The 23,946-nt window shown below is 42.5% G+C and overlaps 2 protein-coding genes and 1 long non-coding RNA gene across 3 annotated transcripts; all 3 read left to right on the plus strand.

The window, feature by feature from the left end:
- The first annotated feature begins 8,058 nt into the window (after positions 1 to 8,058).
- Positions 8,059 to 12,395, plus strand: LOC120287378 (putative calcium-transporting ATPase 13, plasma membrane-type). The gene is made up of 2 exons (XM_039300167.1): positions 8,059 to 8,968; positions 10,001 to 12,395. Exons 1-2 carry the CDS (start codon positions 8,171 to 8,173, stop codon positions 12,302 to 12,304), a joined length of 3,102 nt encoding a protein of 1,033 aa, XP_039156101.1. The 5' UTR covers positions 8,059 to 8,170; the 3' UTR covers positions 12,305 to 12,395.
- A 5,304-nt stretch (positions 12,396 to 17,699) lies between these two features.
- On the plus strand, positions 17,700 to 19,509 carry LOC120286464. Its single transcript, XR_005545127.1, has 3 exons — positions 17,700 to 17,822; positions 18,380 to 18,435; positions 19,219 to 19,509. It is a non-coding gene; the product is annotated as an uncharacterized LOC120286464 (long non-coding RNA).
- A 294-nt stretch (positions 19,510 to 19,803) lies between these two features.
- Positions 19,804 to 23,357, plus strand: LOC104416211 (putative calcium-transporting ATPase 13, plasma membrane-type). Its single transcript, XM_010027633.3, has 2 exons — positions 19,804 to 20,601; positions 20,992 to 23,357. The coding sequence occupies exons 1-2, from the start codon at positions 19,804 to 19,806 to the stop codon at positions 23,305 to 23,307; spliced, it is 3,114 nt and encodes a 1,037-aa protein (XP_010025935.2). The 3' UTR covers positions 23,308 to 23,357.
- The last annotated feature ends 589 nt before the right edge of the window (positions 23,358 to 23,946 follow it).

Here is a 23,946-nt window from a genome sequence, read left to right on the forward strand (position 1 = left end):
ACTAGTAGCAGAAATACCATTTTCATCAATAATATCAAAATAAATAATCAATGGTCTAGTCTAGTTGACTAATCTTATCAAATCATATATCAATGGTTCATTCCATCGACTAATCTCAAATCACGTATCAATAGTCTATTTTATTGACCAAGCTCATATCACATAACACCTTAGACTACGTTTGGTCGTCCAGATTTCTAATTGGGATATAATTTGATATAATAGGATATGAAATCCTATGATTTTTTTTTTTTTTATATTCTGTCCATTGTTTGATGTATCACAGTATTAAAGTCGAATATATTCATATCATATCATGTAATGACATATCATTGTAAATAGAGATGGTGAAAATCTCTTGTAACACTATTCCTTAATTTATTTTTATTTTATTTTTCCTCTTTTTATATTATTTTCTTTATTATTTATTTAATCCCCTTTCATCATTTTTAATAAAATTTTATCAAATAGTAAATTGTACTAACATACCTAAAATACAAAAATACCTACAATATATAATAAGTATAAATATATAATTTATAGATTGAATGTTTATTATAAAATAGAATTAAAGTTGAATATATAAATTAAAATAAGATTAATTAACAATAAATTTTTATTTTTTATTTTTAATTTCTTAAATTAGAATTCAAATATTATTTATACTGAAATATAATTTCAATTTTGTTAATTTAATAAGTTTGTATTCGAGAAAAATAATTTTCCTATTATGGACATTAGAAATTCTATACACATTTATCTCATCTCCCCCATGAGATAATTTTATTTGACCTATATCCCCCTTATATCCGACTTTATCCTGTCCTAAGTGAGTACCAAACATAGGATATAATAAATCTTATCCTATCCCGAATTTTATCTCGATTGTCAAACACAACCTTAAGTCCTTAGAGGTGGCTCTTAGGAGAGTCATGTCACCATGTAGCACTTAACCGTGAAATAATAGAAGGCCCTAGAAGTGACTCCCACGAGACTTGCATCACCATATAGCACCTAACTCTTGACTAGCTCATATAAATGATACAAGGTCCTAGAGGTGTCTCTCACGAAACTTGCATCACTGTGTAGCACTTAGTCCATGACCTGTCATGCCTCAAACCTCTACAGTCGTATGACAATCCACGGTCATCGAACCTTTACTTATCCTTTGGTCATTTGATTGTGATGTCTCAAGAGGCGTCGTTGACCCAATTCGTAATAACATTAAAATGCACAAACGGAAACTTGAGCAAATCTTCAATCATCAAACAACAAAGATAGTTAAAAAAAATATTTGTAAATATAGAAAAACGTTACACGTCAACGTCTCATACAACACGAGTTCGAGGATTAATCAACTAGCTTCTTCACCTCTGACACACCTAACCCGTTCGCCACGACCCCCCTTCAAAAAGGGTCCGGGGGTATACCTACGCCTCTAATACTACGAGGGTGGTTCAAAAAGTGCTAACACTCCATGTCTACCTAAGCCCCAACGGCCTTCAAGATCTAGGCCTCCAACTCGATAATCAATGCGGGGTTGATCTCAGGGTCAGACATCTCTCCATCGGGAACGTCCCCATCCTTAGCATCCCAATTGATGCCACCTCCAGATTTTTGGACACTTGTCAGACCGTTGAAGTCGCAAATGGGACCATGGTTCTCACCGCCTACTCAAAAGCATCAGGCCATGAATCGATGTGGCACGAGGTTAGGCAAATCCTCATTGACCCAAATGATCGAGACATATCGCGTATAGTGTGCATTGGTTGCTCCCACTACCGGTACTTTGTCACCTCCTGACTATGCTTGATAGGGTGGCCAAAACGAATATGACGGAATGGTTCAGCCATTCTTAAGGCTTGGAAATATTTTAACAAACAAATATGAGATAAACTCAATGAGTGAATTTCCTAAACTTCGTATAGGGAAGTTGTTCACCTCAGAAGCACCCTAAACATACAAATATCTATTGATGGTGAAATATGGCAACACACTTTTCACTTTACTCTCATCAATCTCGTAACAACTTGTCAACCATACAAGACCATCAATATAGATGTATAGGCAATTTCATAACATAAATTTCGTGTTCTCAAACCAAACATATGAATATGCATTATGATCTAAGTCATGCGCTCATGCCATGCAATAATCCAGACCTCATTACATATGAATCTCATACACTTCCTATACACATTTGTCCATATTATTACGGCCACTCAAAACCTGAAGCCAACCCAAAAGTTTGCAAATTATCTAGCGTAATTGGTCATCGTCTTGCCCCATCGAGCATGGCATCCCATTGACTTGGGGGATTCCTATAAGGAGCTTTGTTCCGAAATCCATCCCCAAACAGTATCCTGTTGACTTGGAGACATCCGAACTTAATTGGGCATCGTCTTTCATAATATGCCTTAGGATGAGTTCACACCCCGCATAAAATGCATTAGGGTCTTAGGTCATCACATGAGCATACCATCACATACTCAATTTCTTATCTTTCTTATTTAATCCATGTGATGCTCATGCAATATGAAATTTCACTTGTCAAATGCCATAGTTCCATACACGTACATCACTTATATTACCCACATATGCACAATTTACTTCCCGAACTCATGATACATAATCCACATATCATGTTTAACCACTAATTCACATGGCACATATTCTAATTATCATTTTTAACCATTAATCTACATGGCACATCATCCAAATATCATGTTTAACCCCTAAATCACATGGCACATAACCTAAATAACATAGTTAACCACTAATCCACATGGCACATTATCCAAATGACATAGATAATCACTAATCCACATGGCACATCATCAAAACAACATGTTTAACCCCTAAACCACATGGCACATGACCTAAATAAAATGTTTAACCACTAAACCACATGGCACATCATCCAAACGACCTAGATAATCACTAATCCACATGGCACATCATCCAAACAACATGTTTAACCCCTAAACCAAATGGCACATAACCTAAATAACATGTTTAACCACTAAACCACATGACACATCACTTAAATAACATAGATTACCACTAATCCGCCCTAAAATACTCCATAAATGCAATGAAAGCCCTAATCAAAGGCTAGAAAGCTACCCACGGATGACTTGGGCCACGAAACAGATTGGAGGAGAGGACTACAAGGCCAGACAGCAGCTGGATGGCGTCTGTGGTTGCATGATGGTGATCCGGCGGTGGTACGATGGAGCAAGAGGGCAGTCTAGCATCGGGGGTTCGATGGGTGGTCACCGACGAGGAAAACAAGAGGAAAAATGGAAGAAACAAGCTTGAAAAAGAGAGAAATTGAAGGGTGGGGTTTGGTGGTGGTGAGGGGAGAGCGAAAGTAAGCTTAAGAACAAACAAGTGAGGAAAAATGAGAGAGGATGAGGGAGAGAGAGAGGTATTGTCTCTCATTAATACCCCATCACTTCCCTTGTCTCTTGTCCATCAAGGTTGCCCAATCTAGAATCAAAATCTAGTATTAAATTGGAGGATTTGTACTCAAGTGGTTACGTTAGGTTTAGGTTAGGCTAGGTAGCCTTTTTCCCTTCCTCTTGGCCACCCAATTCAAGTGCTGCCCCTTCCTTGCCTTTCTTCCATTTTTATCAATTTGTCTTTAGTCCATTGGAAGGGCACTTTGGTCATTTCACCAAAATCTTGTACTATTCATGCACTATTCATATCCTTTAGTGCATTTAATGTCAAGATTGCGTCAAAAAGAGCTTGATGGGCTTTGGGAGGCTGGGCCTCCCTTGGCCACCCATCTCTTAGGCGTGTGGGCCTCAGGCCACCCACTTGGACTCGGGCCCAATGGGTTCTTGTTTGTGGCCCGTTTTCATTTTTCCGCACTCATATGCCCTTACCGATGAAAATCAAGTTTTCACCCCTAATTTTTTTTTTCGATGTCCTTGTGGCCTATCGATCCTCAAGACACTCTCGTCTAATGATCACTTGTCGGAATAATTTCGTTTTGAAAAACCGAGTCGGAATGAGGATGTCACATGACCAGTACATATCAACGGTACAAGGCCCTGGAGGTCACAACCACAAAAATATGTTATCAAATAGCACTTAGCCCTTGACCGACTATACCAAATATTACAACGCCTTAAAGGTGGCTCTAACAAACTTTTGTTGTTGCGTTACACTTAGTCCTTTATTAGTCCATATCACAATTAGTTTCATAAATCAAAACATGACCTTTTTATTTTCACAAAAACCAATCCAGAATTCGTATCATAAATTGATTTCACATATCGAACCAAATCATCTTTCATAAACCATACTCAAAGTTAACGTAATTCTTTCGCAAAACGGTTTTGCAAACCCATAATATATTATCTTTCCCAACTTAATTCAGCATACATAATATATTTCCCAAGGCATTTCTCACACTATTTCAGAATTCATTAATAAAAAAATTTATATTTTTTGGGAATTAGTTGGAATGTGTTCTTATCTATTAATAGGTTTTTGGTTCACACGACCTAGTGCGGCGACTGCTTGTTTCATTAAATGCTTTCCAAATCATTTTAAAACTTATTTCATAAATCATCTCACAATGTAATACATATTTATAAACTTTCACAACACCTTCCATAATATATTTCTCAAACCATTCTCAAATAATAAAAAAGGAGTAAATGCCTAATCTAGATTTTTATGCAATAAAAATGTTATTTCATAACTTATTCACTTAAACCGACAACACGCGGCTAAACGGACTGGCGATTTTTTAGGAATTGATGTCAAAACTTAATAAAACATTACCTTAACAATGAAATGGCTATATTAAGCTTAAATGCTTAGTGACTCCTACACGCTAACAAAATGACTCGAACATGTCCAAAAATTGCTTGTCTAAAGTCATTAGTCAAAACCATTCGCAATGCAAGCTTAAGCGCGGAGCTTGGTTGTGCCATAGCTCTCTCCACCGAACTCCATTTTCAAACGATTTCATAGTCAAACAAAAGCCCTTTTGAAACACTAGAAGACCCACAAATCGGCTACTCAAAATTGTGCTGAAAATTGCCAAAATTCGGCTTGAAAGTCATTGGATGTGCTCTGTTCATCACTCATAACCTACTTTAAAATTTTGTTTTGGGCAAATCGTATGTCTAAATCGAGTTATGTAAAATTCTACGGCTCCACAATAGCTTCAACTATCATTTATGTATAATATGTAATCCGACAACTTCTCAATCGAAACTTGTAGCTTCAAATTGACCTAACTTCGAATTTGTGCCCTAACTTTGAATATTATTTTGATTAGACGAAAAAATGGTGGGATCACTTACCAGACGTGCGAATAGGAGTTAAATTGGCTTATCGAGGTTTCCTTTGTGAGGAGGGGCGAAACCCTCTTCTTTCTTTTCCTTTCTTTTTCCACCCTTTCCTCTCTTTCCTTTTGCGAGCTCTCGGTCTTCCTTCTCTGCGTTGCTTTTCCTTGTAATTGATACGAAGTCCACGTTTTTCTTTTTGTTTTGACTTTTCAACGATTTTTTCTTTCTCCCTTATGACCTGGTCAAAAACCCATATTTACATAATAATTAATATCTCTATCTAACATTTCAGTTTAGTTTCTTCGTAGACAATGGGAAGGTAACGGGTCCGTCACTGTCCCAAATATGACCGAACCGTCCTCACCTTTGAAATTTCTCAGGAAACCGGATAAATTGTGTATCCAATTTCCGGGGAAAACATCCCCTAAATTTTAAAAGAAAGTTAAAAGTTCCACGTGGTGAGATGTTCAAGGTGGCCAATTTTTAAAAGAAAGAAGACACATAGGTGACCACAAGAAAAAGTAACAGAATAACAACAGAAAAAAAGGAAGACGAAATTAGTAATCAAAACTTGGATATAATTACGGGATGCACTTTCTGGGATTTAGAAAATATCCCAATTTTACAGATGATCTGGGACATTTTTTCAATTTGGATGTCGTAAGAACATTTTCTAAGCCATCAAAAAGAATTTGTAAAGGAATTTCTAAGTTTGAGATTTGAAAAAAAAAAGAAAAAAGAAGAGAAGATATACATCTTTGTCGCTTCAAGGCAATTCAATGTTCCACGGTCTTTTCTTTTCCTGCTAAAATTTTTTCTTTTCAGTATTTCTTTGGTTTTGGACCAATGATAATCAATATCTCTCTGATTTCGCAGAGTTTCGACTGCCAATTCCTCACAAATGGAAATTTGTGGTACCGTGGCGCCGTTTGTCATGTTAGTGGGCTTAACACCTTAAAAAATCTTTTTTTAAAGAATTTGTTGCAATTATGTCCAGAATTCTTTTTTCCCCCTAAAATAAAAGCCACAAACTTTCATTATGTCTCGTATCCGTCCGCCGTTGTCTTTTCCAATTCAGCAAAAAATCCACGCCAGCTGGATTTTAGCACTGTTCATGCTTACTTTTCATCTTCTTCGGTCTTCGGATTAACAGTAAACATTGGGCCTGCTTCGATTATTATTTTTCTTTTTCCGAGGGTATCCTTTACATTTGTGATCTGGGAACGGCTTGAGGGAGTGGTTTGAGGCCAACAAGCCCCATGTAACTCGACGAAGAGAGCTTCGCTCGGGTTTTCAGAATTCCCTTGAGACGTTAGAAAGGAGAATTTATGGTAAAGACGAAGGTGATGGTGAGCAATTGAGTGGTCTTCTGTGCAGGGAGAGGCTTGCAAAGACGCTCGATGGTTGCATGAATTTTTAGGAACTTGGCGAAGATCTCGCGCCTGAAGAAAGAGGAAGAAAGAGAAAGAAAAGGGAGGATAGCGAGAACGGAGATGGACGGAGGGAAGGTGTTCTTAAGAGAGAACAAGTTTTGCTGCGGTGGAGGTGATTGGAGATGAATGAAGAGGAGGAGAGGATTCCAAGTCAGCTGCTTATCCGTCGGAAGCTGACGTGACAGTCTACACGTAACATATTCTCTTTTACCTTAAAAGCTTTCGACCTAATAAGCATTATGAAAGAGAGCAACTTTCATGCATCCCTCTCAAGTCCCACGTTCTCATTCATTAATAAATAATACATAGGACTTTACTACTATAACAGTATTTAGATTACTATGAGAATAATAATTTATTGTGTGTCACAAATTTTAAAGTAAACCCCATACTAATTTATAATTATTTGTTATTTGATTTTTTTGTGAGTCGAAATAGATTATTATTTTTATAATAGATTAAAGACTATCATCCAATCAATTTTCTAATACATATGTTTCTGTATGAAAAGGAGAAAATCAAGAAAGAGAAATGATTGGGCGATGATATTTAATTCATGTGGGAATAATGATATATTTTGATCATAAAAAATTAAATAATAAATAATTATAAATTATTGGAGTTTTTTTTTAAAGAATATACGACTCAGAGTAAATTAATTGGGCAAGCTGTCGTTCCAATCGTGGAATTCAAACAAAAAAGAAGAAACATAAGTGGAAAGAGAAGAGAGAGTTCCCATGAAAATGTAGGCAGACGTGTCGGCCCAAACGCGGCCCAAGACCCGGACGCGTTGGTCTTCAACCAGTCGACCAATTAAAGGAGCAGCGATGGAGAGATACTCTGACAATGCCTTTCATTCGAGATGGTGGGAATAAAGCAGGAACATCGGATTCCATTACTTAAACGAACGATATTAATATGTCCAGTATTGGATTCCATAATGAGGTAGGTAACCACCTGCAGAAGTCAAAAGAAACAGCCTGGCATCAGCATTTGTCCCTCATTTCTGCACGTCCTTTACAGACTTTTCGTCCACTCCACGTCCCGAGCCCGCCGGATGAATGCAAGCAAGCGCGGGTTTGCCACCTTCGTTCCAGGAAACTAACAAGAGATGAGAACGGAGAACTCAATTTGTGTAACACCATGATCGTCAAAACAACAAAAGTGAAAGAGGAAGACACAGAGCAAGAAGGGTGCGCTGCCAAAGGAATTTTCTTACGCGCAACCCAAACGGTTCCCCATGGTATAATGGTATATAAACACAATGCTAGTGTTGTCTCAAACATCATTCCACATATTACAAAATTGCACTTTTTGTTGCTAAACTAAACAGCAAACATTGAGTTTTTCTCTTGTCTTGCAATTTGCATTGTGTGGCCCCACCTCATTTGAGGATCACCAAAGCCTGTGTGGCTCTTTCAAGCGATGACGAGCATTCTCCGTCGCAACTTTGTCTGCTATGAGGTCTCTCTCAACTTGCCCGCCATGCACAAGTTTGCCAAGCATTGGCGCTTGGCCTTCGCGACCATATATTGCTCCCGAGCCATTACTAACTCCCCAAAGAAAGCCAGGAAGTTGTCCCCACGAAAATCTCCTTCCTACGCTTTGATTTCGATCCACGATCCGGTCCTGAGCACCAGCTCTGATCATCCCAGCTACTTCAACATTGATCAGTCACAGCTCACCAAGCTGGTCAAGGACAAGGACCTCAGCCACCTCCAGGAATTCGGCGGGGTCCAGAAAGTTTCCTCAACACTCAAAACTGATGTCTTGGCCGGAATAAACGGCGACCCAGACGACGTCTCTCGCCGGCAAAATGCGTTTGGCATCAACTCATACAAGAAGCCGCCTGCCAAGAGCTTCTTCCACTTCGTGGTCGAGGCTTTCAAGGACCTCACAATCATGATTCTTCTTGTTTGCGCTGGGCTTTCACTTGGGTTTGGGATCAAGGAGGATGGGGTCAAGGAAGGATGGTATGACGGTGGCAGCATATTCGTCGCAGTGTTCCTTGTGATCGCTGTGTCCGCTGGGAGCAATTACCGCCAGAACCGGCAGTTCGAAAAATTGTCTCAGGTGAGCGGTAATATTCTCATTGATGTGATAAGGAAGGGTCGGCGGCAGCAGGTTTCCATATTTGAGATCGTCGTTGGAGATGTCGTTTGTTTGAAGATCGGCGATCAAGTTCCAGCAGACGGGCTGTTCCTGGACGGGCATTCCTTGCAGGTATGGACGACAATTTGTACTGGTTTGACGCATTATTTGCATGTTAACTCATGCTCGTTTCCTCCAGAAACATACGTAGTATTAATATTACCAAGTTCGAGTGCAGTTTCCGTAATTAGTTGACTGATTAGTCCAAGAAATTGTAGAAGTGTATCATTTTTATAATCTTGATTCTATGAGAAAAAGGATAAGCAATGGTTTTTATTCGTAGTTCTAGTTAGGGGTGTGCAACGGAAACTGCCTGAACCTAACCGAACCGGACCAATTTTTTTTTTATATATAATTTATATACATATAATATATAAACACATATAATATATGAATATTATACATGAAACTTATTGCAATTGGAATTGCGATTGAGGTAACAACCTCTTATGTGGCCAAGAGACCACCAAAGCTCTTGTTGTTACTCTTTATTTATAGAGAAAACTTACTTGTTAGTTTCATAGAGATTGTCTATAAAACCTAAGCCAAGCACAATCTTTAATCACATTGTTCATGGTTTTTATGCTTAAAATTAAGCGTGAAACACATAAATTGTGATTGATATTTACGCAAGTGAAGTTTAAATATTTTGCACGTAAAAACAGTTTTATTAGATTGCCCGAGAACCGAATTGAATTGATCATTGAAGCATGATCGTTCTTTAGTGAATGGTCGTTCTTTAGTGAAAAAGAAAGTGCCAATTCTATTGGACCGAACTGGACCGGAACTGATGGTCCTGTCCATTTCCCGGTCCTAGGACCAAACGGTCCGGTCCACAGTTCCCAAAATTGGGAACCGATTCTCCCAGTCCGGTTCCCGGTTCCACCTTGGAACTGGATCGAACTAGGAACCGATCACCCCTAGTTCTAGTTATAGTCGAACAAACTCTATTAAAAAACTTCTACCGTTAAAACGTGATCCATTTGTTCTTGTTTCCTGTTTGTTCATGCTTCATTTTCTTTGCTTCAAGTTAAGACCAGAACGCTTCGTATCGTGTCATCCTAGCGTCACTAAACATGTGCAACGTTTGTGCTGTGAATCTAGATTGATGAATCGAGCATGACTGGGGAGAGTGATCACGTAGAGGTGAACCACAAGGAGAATCCGTTCCTGTTCTCGGGAACAAAGGTTGCTGATGGGTATGGTCAGATGCTGGTTACATCCGTGGGCATGAACACGACGTGGGGTGAGATGATGAGCTTGATCAGCCGTGACAACAGCGAACAGACCCCTTTACAGGCTCGGCTCAACAAGCTCACCTCGTCAATTGGCAAAGTAGGCTTGGCCGTCGCTTTCCTGGTTCTTGTGGTCTTGCTGATACGCTATTTCACGGGAAACACACAGGATGAATATGGGAACCGGGAATTCATTGCAGGCCAAACCACAGGTGACGATATCATAAACTCTGTGGTGAGCATCATCGCAGCTGCAGTGACCATCGTGGTGGTCGCAATTCCTGAAGGCTTGCCGCTTGCGGTAACCCTCACTCTTGCTTATTCGATGAAAAGGATGATGGCAGATCAGGCGATGGTGAGGAAGCTTTCGGCCTGTGAAACGATGGGGTCAGCCACCACTATTTGCACCGACAAGACCGGCACTCTCACAATGAACAAGATGAAGGTGACGAAATTCTGGGTCAGCCAGGACTCTGTGGCGGAAGACACCTACTCCTCTGTCTCCAAGTTCATCCTGGATTTAATTCAGGATGGGGTTGCTTTGAACACCACGGGCAGTGTCTATAGGTCGTCTTTGGGATCGGAGTACGAGTTCTCTGGTAGTCCCACCGAGAAAGCAATTCTTTCCTGGGCCACTTCGCAATTGAGCATGGACATGGAGGACACAAAGAAGAGGTGTGAAGTCATCCAAGTCGAAGCCTTCAACTCACAGAAGAAGAGAAGCGGTGTCCTAATAAGGAAGAGCTCGGATGACACATTCCATGTGCACTGGAAAGGAGCGGCAGAGATGTTATTGGCAAAGTGCTCGAGCTTCTATGACGAGTCGGGGATAGTGAAAGATATGGACACAGATGAAAGGATGAGATTCGAGCAAATTATTCAGGGGATGGCGGCGAGCAGCCTCAGGTGCATCGCTTTTGCTCATAAACAAGTCTCTGAGGAAGCGATCAAAGAAAGAGAAGACGGGAAGAAGATCCAAGAGGACGGCCTGACATTACTAGGACTTGTCGGTATTAAGGACCCATGCCGTCCGGGTGTGAAGAGTGCGGTCCAAGCTTGTCAGGATGCGGGAGTGAACATCAAGATGATAACGGGAGACAACATCTTCACCGCCAAGGCCATCGCCACGGAGTGCGGGATTCTCAGGCCCGAGGATGATGCCTCCAGTGGAGCCATCGTGGAAGGAGCTGAGTTTCGCAACTACACACCTGAGGAGAGGCTTTGGAGAGTCGAGAAAATCCGGGTCATGGCGAGATCCTCGCCTGTCGATAAGCTCCTCATGGTTCAATGCCTGAAGCAGAAAGGCCATGTGGTCGCTGTCACTGGGGATGGCACGAACGATGCACCAGCCCTCAAGGAAGCCGACATAGGGCTTTCGATGGGCATTCAAGGCACCGAGGTCGCCAAAGAGAGCTCGGACATTGTAATCCTTGACGACAACTTTGCCTCCGTGCCGACAGTGCTGCGGTGGGGTCGATGCGTCTACAATAACATCCAGAAGTTCATCCAGTTCCAACTCACCGTGAATGTTGCCGCCCTCGTGATCAACTTCGTGGCTGCTGTCTCTTCAGGCGATGTCCCCCTGACGGCTGTCCAGCTCTTGTGGGTGAACCTGATCATGGATACACTCGGCGCCCTTGCCCTGGCCACGGAAAGGCCCACCAGGGAGCTCATGATGAAGCCCCCCGTGGGACGGACTGAGCCGCTCATAACCAATGTCATGTGGAGGAACATTGTTGCCCAAGCAACGTACCAAATGGCCGTCCTCCTCACTCTACAGTTCAAGGGCGAATCAATCTTTGGCGTGGATGAGGCGGTGAAGCGGACGCTCATATTCAACGCGTTTGTCCTGTGCCAGGTCTTCAACGAGTTCAACGCGAGGAAGCTTGAGAAGAGGAACGTGTTCAAGGGCATACACAAGAACAAGCTGTTCCTTGGGATCATTTTCGTGACGGTGGTCCTCCAGGTGGTGATGGTCGAGTTCCTAAAGCGGTTCGCTGACACGGAGCGGTTGAGCTGGGGACAATGGGGCGCATGTGTCTGGATTGCGGCCGCGTCTTGGCCTATTGGTTGGGTCGTCAAGTGCATCCCTGTCCCTGATACACCAATCTTCAGCTACTTGGGATTGAAAAGCAAGAAGCTCGTGAGGAAAATTGGGCACAGAGAACAATAGCAACACTGAGTTTAACTCGATTATTTTTGTTGTTCAGGTATATCGAATCCATTATTGATGCAGCGTATTTTTTTGTTTTTGTTGGAGATATGCGAGGATCGATTTGTATCAGTCTTTATTCTTTGACTGGTTGTATATCCATTATATTATAAATAGGAGCATTCTCTCAATTTCTTCCCTCCTTTCTTTTTGTGAACGAACCTTATCGTGGAGTACCTTCGGCTTGTACAATCTTTAGCCCCATCACTGTCCGAGGTAAGCATGCAACTTCTGATAAGAGGAAGAAGAAGGACGAATTCCAGGAGACGCGTGACCTTATTACATCCAAGAATGTGAAGAACAAAATCATGAGAAAAATGTGCAGCACAAGAGGGCTCAATCGGTATGAATCACGGAGATCGACTATGTCAAGGAACAATTCCCTCTTCGGTCATATTTCTAACTTGAATCGAGTCAGGCCTTATTCTTATTTCGTCCTTCATTCGAGGACTTTTTGGAGGATGGATATTGCCATCGAGAGCTCTGGTAGCTTGGATAATACCTACATCAATGGTTCATCCTTCAGACTTCATCCAGCCTAAAACGTGCCATATGCCACGAGGCATTCTAGTTCGTAATAGTCGCCTACTCCTTTCTTGTCCTCTCAATTTCACGAACCCCTAAATCTTCAAATTTTAAGACACACTTTGAACATACCGGACTTGTCAATACACAACGCTAAATCTTCAATAACTTTGCAACTACAAAAGGTGACGTTGGAATTCTCAGTCTTAAACTCAATAGCATGACGTCAGTATTAGGCCCTCTAAATGACGGTGACTTTATGATCGCAGATTCTCAATCTTAGCTAATTGGCAACCGGAACATAAGACCAAGACACAACCTGTCAAATATTAGTATATGTTACCAAAAATGCCCTCAGAACAAGTCTCGATTATCGAAAAGGAATGACTAGAAGAGCTTAAATTCATTGAGATAGATTTTTTCTCTTATAATAGTTTACTTATAATTTCGTTTTTATTCATTGGGATATTTTGATGCGTTTGGTTCAATTTTCCCAAAAATTTCGACCAAATACTGACTTTGGGGAAGCTGAAAATTAGCGTTAGACTTTTAGCATCCGGCCAAATGTTAATATTAGATTTTTTTTTCCCAAAACTATCATCACCAATTTGTTAGTTGTTTGATTTTGCTACTTGTTTTATTGTTCATCTTCTTTGTGCGACGGTGGCCAACGAAGCTAGATCTAGCTAGCGAGGGGTCGGCAAGGTTGTTCAACCTAGGCGACCTCCGCCGAGGTCGCATGGCTTGAGTCTTGCGACCTTTGACAACCTCGCCCGAGGTTGTGCGACCCATGTGAGGGCTGCTTAAGGTCACGTGACCTTAGTCGATGGCCGTTGGTGCCAAATCTAGTTTGTCGACAACCGTTGCCCTTCGTTGGCTCTGGCAAAGTGTTTAGTTTAGTTTTTTTTTTTTTTTTAATAAAAAATATAAAAACTATAGCTAAAGTCCATTGGAAAAGGTTTTTGTCAAACACTCATTGAATCTAAAGCCCATTTGCAAGAAGTTTTTACCAAATACAAATTGCATTTCCTCAAAGGGTTTTGGTTTTCAGCATTTGCATTACAGTCAAAGCTCATTTGCAAAGTTGAATCAAACGTACTCTTAGTAATGGAACAGATTTATCATATGCTAAAAACAATAGTGGGAACAATCAACTCTTCGAGTAAAAAGTAATTTTTTGTGGGTCTCCTTTTAGAATAGATAACATCATTGGTGAACTTTACGGGTGACATGTTTCATTGGAGTAAAATAGATATAAAATGATTCATAATGCTAAAATTTTAAAATTATTTACCTTATTAATTAAGAAATTAAGAAAATTTAATTCTGCTCATTATAGTATGTGTTTTTTCTTTTTTTTTGGGCACTGGGTGTGAGCACTGTGGGTGTGCTCACACCAAAAATCAATTTATTAATGCTGAAGATATCCTTGGATGGAATGGAAATTATTATAAGTTGAATTTGTATTTAAAGAAATACTCACGAATTACCAATATTGCTGAACATCTTTTTTTGTGATTGATCACTAGTGCATACGCAATTCAAGCTTTTACCTTGAAACCTGATGAACGATTCATCCACTTTTCAAGTAAAATATGCGTGGGCCACATAGGCCCATTTGGTTGGGCATTCCCAAGGGGCTTTGGGCCCCCAAAGCCCCTTGGGGAAAGTTTTTGGTGTTTGGCAAAGTTTTTGAAAGCTCATTTCCCCAAATATGAGCATTCCGAAAGCTAGGGAGGGGTAGCATTGAGCATTCGGCATTTGGGAAATGTCACGCCTACTGTTCATCTTTTTCTTTCCCCGTCGTCTTCTTCTTCTTCTTCTTGGCCACCGGGCTTCTCCGGCAGCCACCACTGCTGCCGCCACCTGAGGGTCGCATGTCCCTGTTGACCACCGTCTGGGGGTGGTGCGATGCGTGACCTAGGTGGCGCGAACCTCGGCGGCGCCGCCCGGGTCGTGTGGACCTCGGCCACCGGATCTGGCGGTCGGAGGCCGGGCGGCAGCGCCGACGGCCGATCGGCCTCTACGACCTCGGGCGCCCGAGGTCGCACCTCTAGGTGGCGACGGTGTCGCCCGAGGTCACACCTCTAGGCGGCGATGATGTCACCGAGGTCGCGCCGCTGGGTCCGCGCGACCTCGGGCCGCCCAGATCTAGCCTCTGCACCTCCCGGGCGCTTGAGGTCGCGACAACGACGTCACCTAAGGTCGCGACCTCGGGCGGCCAGATCTGGCCGCCGGTCGCCCGATTTGATTTTCAGATTTAAAAAAAAAATTAAAAGCAAAAGCCCATTTGTAATAAGTTTTGCCAAACGGTATTTTTAAACAAGCCACTTTCCAATGCGTAATTTGCCAAACGTCCGAGTATTCCCAAAAATCCCTTTACCTTAAAGATATTTGTATTTGGCTAAGGGCATTTCCTCAAACCGAACCAAACGGGCCCTAGATGGCTCTATCTCTTTCGACAAAATAATAGAGCATTCTCCTCTTCACAGAGATCGCAAGGAAAGTTCCTGGCAAGTTCCTGGAATTACCAAAACAACATAGCCATCGCCTCTTTCCATTATAGCCGTAATAGCTCCAACATGGCTGCTTTGACCATTACCATAACCACACGTGTCATGAAAATGGATATCTACACAGCGGTTCTCAGCGGGACATAATAATCACTTCGTTCACTCTATAAGAATAACGTTCCCGCTCCATTGGCGCATTATAGACATGGACGTGGCCTGTGAACATGCTTCATAAGATATATACGTGAGCAGTATTTGTATTTATTATCTACGGGCTGATCAATTGAAGGAGAAATGGAAGACTGATCGATTGAAGGAGAAATGGCTTTCAATCGAAGAAAATACGACGGTAGACCATGTGTTCGAGATGGTGGACTAAAATGTCCAAACATAGGATTCCTTTTTCTTAGAGGAATGGCATTGACGACGTCAAGTTTGGGCTATCTTGATGATGTCGTGGTAGCTTAATTGTGTGTAATAAAGAACATCTCATTGGGTCTCCAACAGGCTCTCTGAAAATTTTAGTTCGAAATGGGAAACCTCCAAATAGTCAGAGTCAGTAGAAAGAACTAGAGACGCTGATGCAATTCCCAAAATATTGACAACCACCCAAACCGCACCAATTATTTGTTTTTTAAAATTTTAATTTTATTTCTAAAAATCTTTTAAGCAATCATTTAAACTTGAATATCTATGGAATGAAAGTGCCTCAACTCAATGCCTTTCTTAGTGCTGTTGTGCTACCAACATCACGTTTGAGTATAGCCAAGAGGACAATGGGCTCGCCTGGATCAGGGGCCCGAGCTCCGCCGCTAGATCCGGCGAGTTCGCAACTCGCCCGAGCCCGGTGAACCTCTAGCAAGCTTGAGCGAGGCCCGAACTTTGCCCTAGGTTGGTGAGAGCTCCGCCTCACCCGATCTAGTGAGGCTTGAGCTCGGTGGGCTCGTGTTTGGCTTCGCCAAATCGAGATAGGCGGAGCCTCGCCGACTGGGGCGGGCTCAAGCGGCTTGCGCCCGATCGCTGGCCAATCGCGGCCGCCGCCATGGCTAGCAATCGGCCAAGGCCAAAGAAGAAGATGAAAAGGAAAGAAAGAAAAAAATAAAAGGAAAAAAATAAAAAATTGATTTAAAAAGAAAATAAAAAAAGCATAAAAATAAAACGAAAATGTATTGGTGAAAAGAAGCAAGATGAAAGAAGTTATGGAAAATGTTTTCCACTTTTGAAAAGTGAAAAACATTTTCCTCACTTTTAAAGGTTATTTTTTCCAATGATGGAAAACATTTTCCTTGACTAGTTTATTTTCCGTGAAACGAACGATGGAAAATCCAAAACGTTTTCTGGAAGTGATTTTCCGTCAAACGAACGGGCCTAAATATTCTCCAGCTCTCCCCATGGTTGGAGCATGTTAGTTTTGAGGACAAAAGCTTTCGACCTAATAAGCATTATGAAAGAGAGCAACTTTCATGCATCCCTCTCAAGTCCCACGTTCTCATTCATTAATAAATAATACATAGGACTTTACTAGTATAATAGTATTTGAATTACTATGAGAATAATAATTTATTGTGAGTCACAAATTTTAAAACAAGTAAACCCCATAATAATTTATAATTATTTGTTATTTGATTTTTTGTGATTCGGAATAGATTATTATTTTTATAGTAGATTAAAGACTATTACCCAATCAATTTTCTCATACATATGTTTATGTATGAAATGGGAGAAATCAAGAGAGAGAAATGATTGGGTGACCGTATTTAATTCATGTAAGAATAACAATATATTTTGATCATAAAAAATTATAAATTATTATGGAGTTTTTTTAAAAAAATTATGACTCACACTAGACTAATTGGGCAAGCTGTCGTTCCCAATCGTGGAATTAAAACAAAAAAGAAGAAACATATGTGGAAAGAGAAGAGAGAGTTCCCATGAAAATGTAGGCAGACGTGTCCACCCAAACGCGATCCAAGACCAGGACGCGTTGGTCTTCAACCAATCGACCAATCAAAGGAGCGATGGAGAGATAATCTGACAATACCTTTTACTCGTGACACCGCGAAAAGAAAAGCAGGAACATAAGATTCCATTACTTAAACGAACAAGAGACGAGTTCGGAGACCCCAATTTGGGTACCGCCATGATCGTCAATGTAATATATGGGCTTTAAAGTAAGGAAATAAAATAAAAGAAGAGAAAAGAAAAGGTTGAAAAGTCAAAAAAGGGAGGCTGAAGAGAACCGTGGAACCTTCGGCTGAGCTTTAAAAAGAGAGAAAGAGGGAGAGAAAGAGAAGAGCAGCGGACAGAAACAGGGGAAGACGCGAAACAGGGGAGGAGAGAAAGAAGAGAAAGGAAAAAAAAAAGGGAAAAAGGGGAAAATTTTGGCGCGCTCGTGACCCGGACGCCTCATCAAGCCGACTCAAGTGTGTTTTGCAAGGCCGGTAAGAAATTGAAGCCTTTAATCACTTGCTTGAAGCAATTGCCGCAATTAGGGCTCGAAATTCGGATTTCTTGGGTATTTGTGTGGCGAAGCCCAATTTTTGAGTCGTTAAGCTGTAATTTTTTTTAGAAATGGTACTTTGGGATGTTGTGAAGCTATAGCATCTTTCGGATCGTGATTTGAGCTTGCGGTTTGTTCGGAACGGAATTTTGAAGTTGGAGGCGCAATCTGGTACTGTAGCGAACAGTGGCTTCGAGTCTCTTTTTTTGTTATTTCCGGTACTGTTTTGGGGCGGCTGAGTTGGGGTTGTTGTTGTACGTTAAGAGAGCTTTCTAAAGACTATAAGACGGCTTGAAACAGAATTTTGTGGAGAAAGTTACGGCGTGACGAAGTTGGTGCATGGGCCGTGCCTAGCTGAAAATGATGGGTTTATGCTAAATTGTGAGCTTTTGGGGCGCATAGGTGTCGTTTATTGACTAATAGGCCTAGTATAGACGAGTCGTTATAAGAATATCATTTTTACTCGGCTTTTTGATATTTTTTCCCATTAATTGTTAGGAATCCGAATGCGTCGGTTCGTGTGAGCGTCGTATTTGATTTTTGGCTTTTCCCAGGTGAGTGACACTATTTCTTCTTTGTGTTTTAAACTCATGTTTTGAGAAACGTGATGGATTATATATTCCATGAGTTGATAAAAAGCATATTTTGTTGCATTAAACAGGATCGAGCTATTACTAACATTTTTGTTATTCGAATGGAGTTATATTCCGACTTCGATTTGAATAGTTGTTTGAAAAAAGGATTTGTGAAATTCTTTGTGAAAGAATCTTGAAATGTTTTGGAGAATGCTTTGATATTTATATATCAAATTTCGAGTTGTGATATGATTCTCTTTCTAATGTTGGATTACTGGATATTGTGATATGATTCTCTTTCGAGTTGTTATTGTGCTCAATGTCTCTATGGACCCTGAGGGGTGTGGGTATGCGCATACTATTCTAGGATATCCTTGTGGGCCGAGCCACCGGCTAATAATATGTGGAGACCTTGCCAATGGGGGAATCTTGGTCGTTTTGTCACGGGCGTTACGCGTGACCATGGTTAGACATTTGAGCATGAATTGGTCAATGGAGTGGACCATTGACGTGTGATTTGAGTTTGGTCGATGGAGTAGACCATCGATATGATTTGATGAGATTAATCAATGGAATAGACCATTGATGCATGTTTTGCGAGATTGACTAATGGACTCGACCATTGGTACTTTCGGTATTTGAGTTATAATTATGTTTTGAGTTATGTTTTAAATGTGCATAGTGATTTCTCGATCCGCTTAGAAGAAATGTGTTACACACTGAGCCGTGGTAGCTCACTCCTTTCATCTACTTGTTTTTCAGGTTCTTCAGCGAGTCGCGAGTAGGCGTGAGCGTTCGCTTGGGGAGGACTTTTGTTGTGGAACTTTTTGGTATGGCTTATGCATAGTTCATAAGTTTATAAGTTAATTTTTGTAGAAGGTTTATGTTTTGATGTTTGTGGAACATAGATATACTCTGATATTGTAACCAATTGCCCCTTTTTGTCAAATATATATATGTGGATGTATATATGTTGATATCGGATTGAAATTTTGGTTACGTTGAGGCTGCGTCCTTTGGAAAAAGGACGGCCGTGTCATGCCCTTCTTCTTGAGAATTGGGGTGTGACAGTCAAAACAACAAAATGGAAAGAGGAAGATACGAAAGAAACGGGATGCATCGCCAAAGGAGCTTCCTCAGTGCCCAACCCAAACGGTTCCCCTCTAGTTCATGGTATATAAATACAAAGCTAGTGTTGTCTCAAACATTGTTCCACATATCACAAAATTGCACTTTTCGTTGCTAAACTAAACAGCAAACATTGAGTTTTTCCCGTGTCTTGCCATTTGCATTGTGCGGCCCTACCTCATTGGCGGATCACCAAAGCCTGTGCGTCTCTCTCGAGCGATGACGAGCATTCTCCGTCGCAACTTTGTCTGCTATGAGGTCTCTCCCAACTTGCCCGCCATGCACAAGTTTGCCAAGCAATGGCACTTGGCCTTCGCGACCATATATTGCTCCCGAGCCATTACTGACTCCCCAAAGAAAGCCAAGAAGTTGTCCCCACGAAAATCTCCTTCCTACGCTTCGATTTCGATCCACGATCCGGTCCTGAGCACCAGCTCTGATCATCCCAGCTCCTTTGACATTGATCAGTCACAGCTCACCAAGCTGGTCAAGGACAAGGACCTTGGCCACCTCCAAGAATTAGGCGGGGTCCAGAAAGTTCCCTCAACACTCGAAACTGATGTCTCGGCCGGAATAAACAGCGACCCAGACGACGTCTCTCACCGGCAAAATGCGTTTGGCATCAACTCATACAAGAAGCCGCCTACCAAGAGCTTCTTCCACTTCGTGGTCGAGGCCTTCAAGGACCTCACAATCATGATTCTTCTTGTTTGCGCCGGGTTTTCACCTGGGCTTGGGATCAAGGAGAATGGGATCAAGGAAGGATGGTGTGACGGTGCCAGCATATTCGTCGCAGTGTTCCTTGTGATTGCCGTGCCCGCTAGGAGCAATTACCACCAGAACCGGCAGTTTGAAAAATTGTCTCAGGCGAGCGGTAATATTCTTATTGATGTGATAAGGAAGGGTCGGCCGCAGCAGGTTTCCATATTTGAGATCGTCGTTAGAGACGTTGTTTATTTGAAGATCGGTGATCAAGTTCCAGCAGACGGGCTGTTCCTGGACGGGCATTCCTTGCAGGTATGGACGACAATTTGTACTGGTTTGACGCATTATTTTCATATTAACTCATGTTGGTTTCCTCCAGAAACATACGTAGTATTAAATTACCAAGTTCGGGTGCAGTTTCCGTAATTAGTTGACTAATTAGTCCAAAAAATTGCAGAACTGTATCATTTTTATAATCTTGATTCTATGAGAAAAAGGATAAGTAATGGTTTTTATCCGTAGTTCTAGTTAAAGTAGAACAAACTCTATTAAAAAACTTCTACCATTAAAACTTGATCCATTTGTTCTTGTTTCCTGTTTGTTCATGCTTCATTTTCTTTGCTTCAAGTTAAGACCAGAACGCTTCGTATCGTGTCATCCTAGCGTCACTAAACATGTGCGACGTTTGTGCTGTGAATCTAGATTGATGAATCGAGCATGACTGGGGAGAGTGATCACGTAGAAGTGAACCACAAGGAGAATCCGTTCCTGTTCTCAGGAACAAAGGTTGCTGATGGGTATGGTCAGATGCTGGTTACATCCGTGGGCATGAACACGACGTGGGGTGAGATGATGAGCTCGATCAGCCGCGACAACAGCGAACAGACCCCTTTACAGGCTCGGCTCAACAAGCTCACTTCGTCATTTGGCAAAGTAGGCTTGGCAGTCGCTTTCCTGGTTCTCGTGGTCCTGCTGATACGCTATTTCACGGGAAACACACATGGTGAATATGGGAACCGGGAATTCATTGCAGGCCAAACCACAGGTGACGAAATCATAAACTCTGTGGTGAGCATCATTGCAGCTGCAGTGACCATCCTGGTGGTCGCAATTCCTGAAGGCTTGCAACTTGCGGTAACCCTCACTCTTGCTTATTCGATGAAGAGGATGATGGCAGATCAGGTGGTGGTGAGGAAGCTTTCGGCCTGTGAAACGATAAGGTCAGCCACCACTATTTGCACCGACAAGACCGGCACTCTCACAATGAACCAGATGAAGGTGACGAAATTCTGGGTCAGCCAAGACTCTGTGGCGGAAAACACCTACTCCTCTGTCTCCAAGTTCATCCTGGATCTGATTCAGGATGGGGTTGCTTTGAACACCACGGGCAGTGTCTATAGGTCGTCTTTGGGATCGGAGTTTGAGTTCTCTGGTAGTCCCACCGAGAAAGCAATTCTTTCCTGGGCCGCTTCGCAATTGAGCATGGACATGGAGGACACAAAGAAGAGGTGTGAAGTCATCCAAGTCGAAGCCTTCAACTCACAGAAGAAGAGAAGCGGTGTCCTAATAAGGAAGAGCTCGGACAACACATTCCATGTGCACTGGAAAGGAGCGGCAGAGATGTTATTGGCAAAGTGCTCGAGCTTCTATGACGAGTCGGGGATAGTGAAAGATTTGGACACAGATGAAAGGATGAGATTCGAGCAAATTATTCAGGGGATGGCAGCGAGCAGCCTCAGGTGCATCGCTTTCGCTCATAAACAAGTCTCCGAGGAAGCGATCAAAGAAAGAGAAGACGGGAAGAAGATCCAAGAGGATGGCCTGACATTACTAGGACTTGTCGGTATTAAGGATCCTTGCCGTCCGGATGTGAAGAGTGCAGTCCAAGCTTGTCAGGATGCGGGAGTGAACATCAAGATGATAACGGGAGACAACATCTTCACCGCCAAGGCCATCGCCACGGAGTGCGGGATTCTCAGGCCCGAGGATGATGCCTCCAGTGGAGCCATCGTGGAAGGAGCCGAGTTTCAGCACTACACACCTGAGGAGAGGCTTCAGAGAGTCGAGAAAATCCGGGTCATGGCGAGATCCTCGCCTTTTGATAAGCTCCTCATGGTTCAATGCTTGAAGCAGAAAGGCCATGTGGTCGCTGTCACTGGGGATGGCACAAACGATGCACCAGCCCTTAAGGAAGCCGACATAGGGCTTTCGATGGGCATCCAAGGCACCGAGGTCGCCAAAGAGAGCTCGGACATTGTAATCCTCGACGACAACTTTGCCTCCGTGGTGACAGGGCTGCGGTGGGGTCGATGCGTCTACAATAACATCCAGAAGTTCATCCAGTGCCAGCTCACCGTGAATGTTGCCGCCCTTGTGATCAATTTTGTGGCTGCGGTCTCTTCCGGCGACGTCCCCTTGGCGGCCGTCCAGCTATTGTGGGTGAACCTGATCATGGACACACTCGGCGCCCTAGCCCTGGCCCTCGCCCTGGCCACGGAGCGACCCACCAGGGAGCTCATGGAGAAGCCCCCCGTGGGACGGACTGAGCCGCTCATAACAAACGTCATGTGGAGGAACATTGTGGCCCAAGCAACATACCAAATGGCCATCCTACTCACTCTCCAGTTCAAGGGCGAATCACTCTTCGGCGTGGACGAGGCGGTGAAGCAGACATTGATATTCAACGCGTTCGTCTTGTGCCAGGTCTTCAACGAGTTCAACGCGAGGAAACTCGAGAAGAGGAATGTGTTCGAGGGCATTCATAAGAACAAGCTGTTCCTCGGGATCATCTTCGTGACAGTGGTCCTCCAGGTGGTGATGGTTGAGTTCCTAAAGCGGTTCGCTGACACGGAGCGGTTGAGCTGGGGACAATGGGGTGCATGTGTCGGGATCGCGGCCGTGTCTTGGCCTGTCGGTTGGGTCATCAAGTGCATCCCGGTCCCTGATATACCAATCTTCATCTACTTGGGATTGAAAAGCAAGAAGCTCGCGAGGAAAATCGTGCACAGAGAGCAGTAGCAACTGTTGGAGACTGGATTTGATTTGATCCATTTCAATTGTTTTGATTGATTCAGATTGATTTTTGATTGTGATTTGATTTTGTAATTGATATAGTAAATCGTAGATATAGGATATTGTGTATATTCTTTCCGATTCATTTCTTGTACTATATATGGGTATATTCTCGTACATAGAATATGATGAAATATATGGAAAACTCTTTTCCTTCATCATTCCACATTTCTTGTTATGGTATCAGAGCAGTGTCTCTAACCCCTTGTCAATGTATCACAGTATCACAGCAGCGTCTCTAACCCCGCTTCCGCAAAAATCCTTCTGAATTACCTTCAATTGTTTCTGAGTTATTGTTGTTGCACCTGCAAAACAAAACCAGCACAACAGGTACGTATTCGACTCTCTGAATATGCAGAATCCACACAGCGGTGAAATCCAAGATTCGACGCTACCTATAATGGAGGAATCACCCGACCAAATTTCGGGACAATCCTCCGCCCCTATTCCAATTGCTCCAGTCGCTCTGGCGGCCCCCTAGTCTCCTCCAGTTCAATGGCCATACATACCATGGGTCCCGATTCAGGGCCCATGGGCCACTAAACCGAATTGGAGGAACCATTGGGTCCAGCCAGCAATGGGCCA

Source organism: Eucalyptus grandis, chromosome 8 (assembly GCF_016545825.1).
Source record: "Eucalyptus grandis isolate ANBG69807.140 chromosome 8, ASM1654582v1, whole genome shotgun sequence".
Lineage (NCBI taxonomy): Eukaryota > Viridiplantae > Streptophyta > Magnoliopsida > Myrtales > Myrtaceae > Eucalyptus > Eucalyptus grandis.

What these genes read in the sequence shown, in the direction of transcription:
- LOC120287378 (XM_039300167.1), top strand. Translation starts at nt 8,171, where the DNA reads ATGACGAGCATTCTCCGTCGCAACTTTGTCTGCTATGAGGTCTCTCTC. An exon ending in TGGACGGGCATTCCTTGCAG is followed by an intron (nt 8,969 to 10,000) that starts GTATGGACGACA and finishes CTGTGAATCTAG; the next exon opens with ATTGATGAATCGAGCATGAC.
- LOC104416211 (XM_010027633.3), top strand. Translation starts at nt 19,804, where the DNA reads ATGACGAGCATTCTCCGTCGCAACTTTGTCTGCTATGAGGTCTCTCCC. An exon ending in TGGACGGGCATTCCTTGCAG is followed by an intron (nt 20,602 to 20,991) that starts GTATGGACGACA and finishes CTGTGAATCTAG; the next exon opens with ATTGATGAATCGAGCATGAC.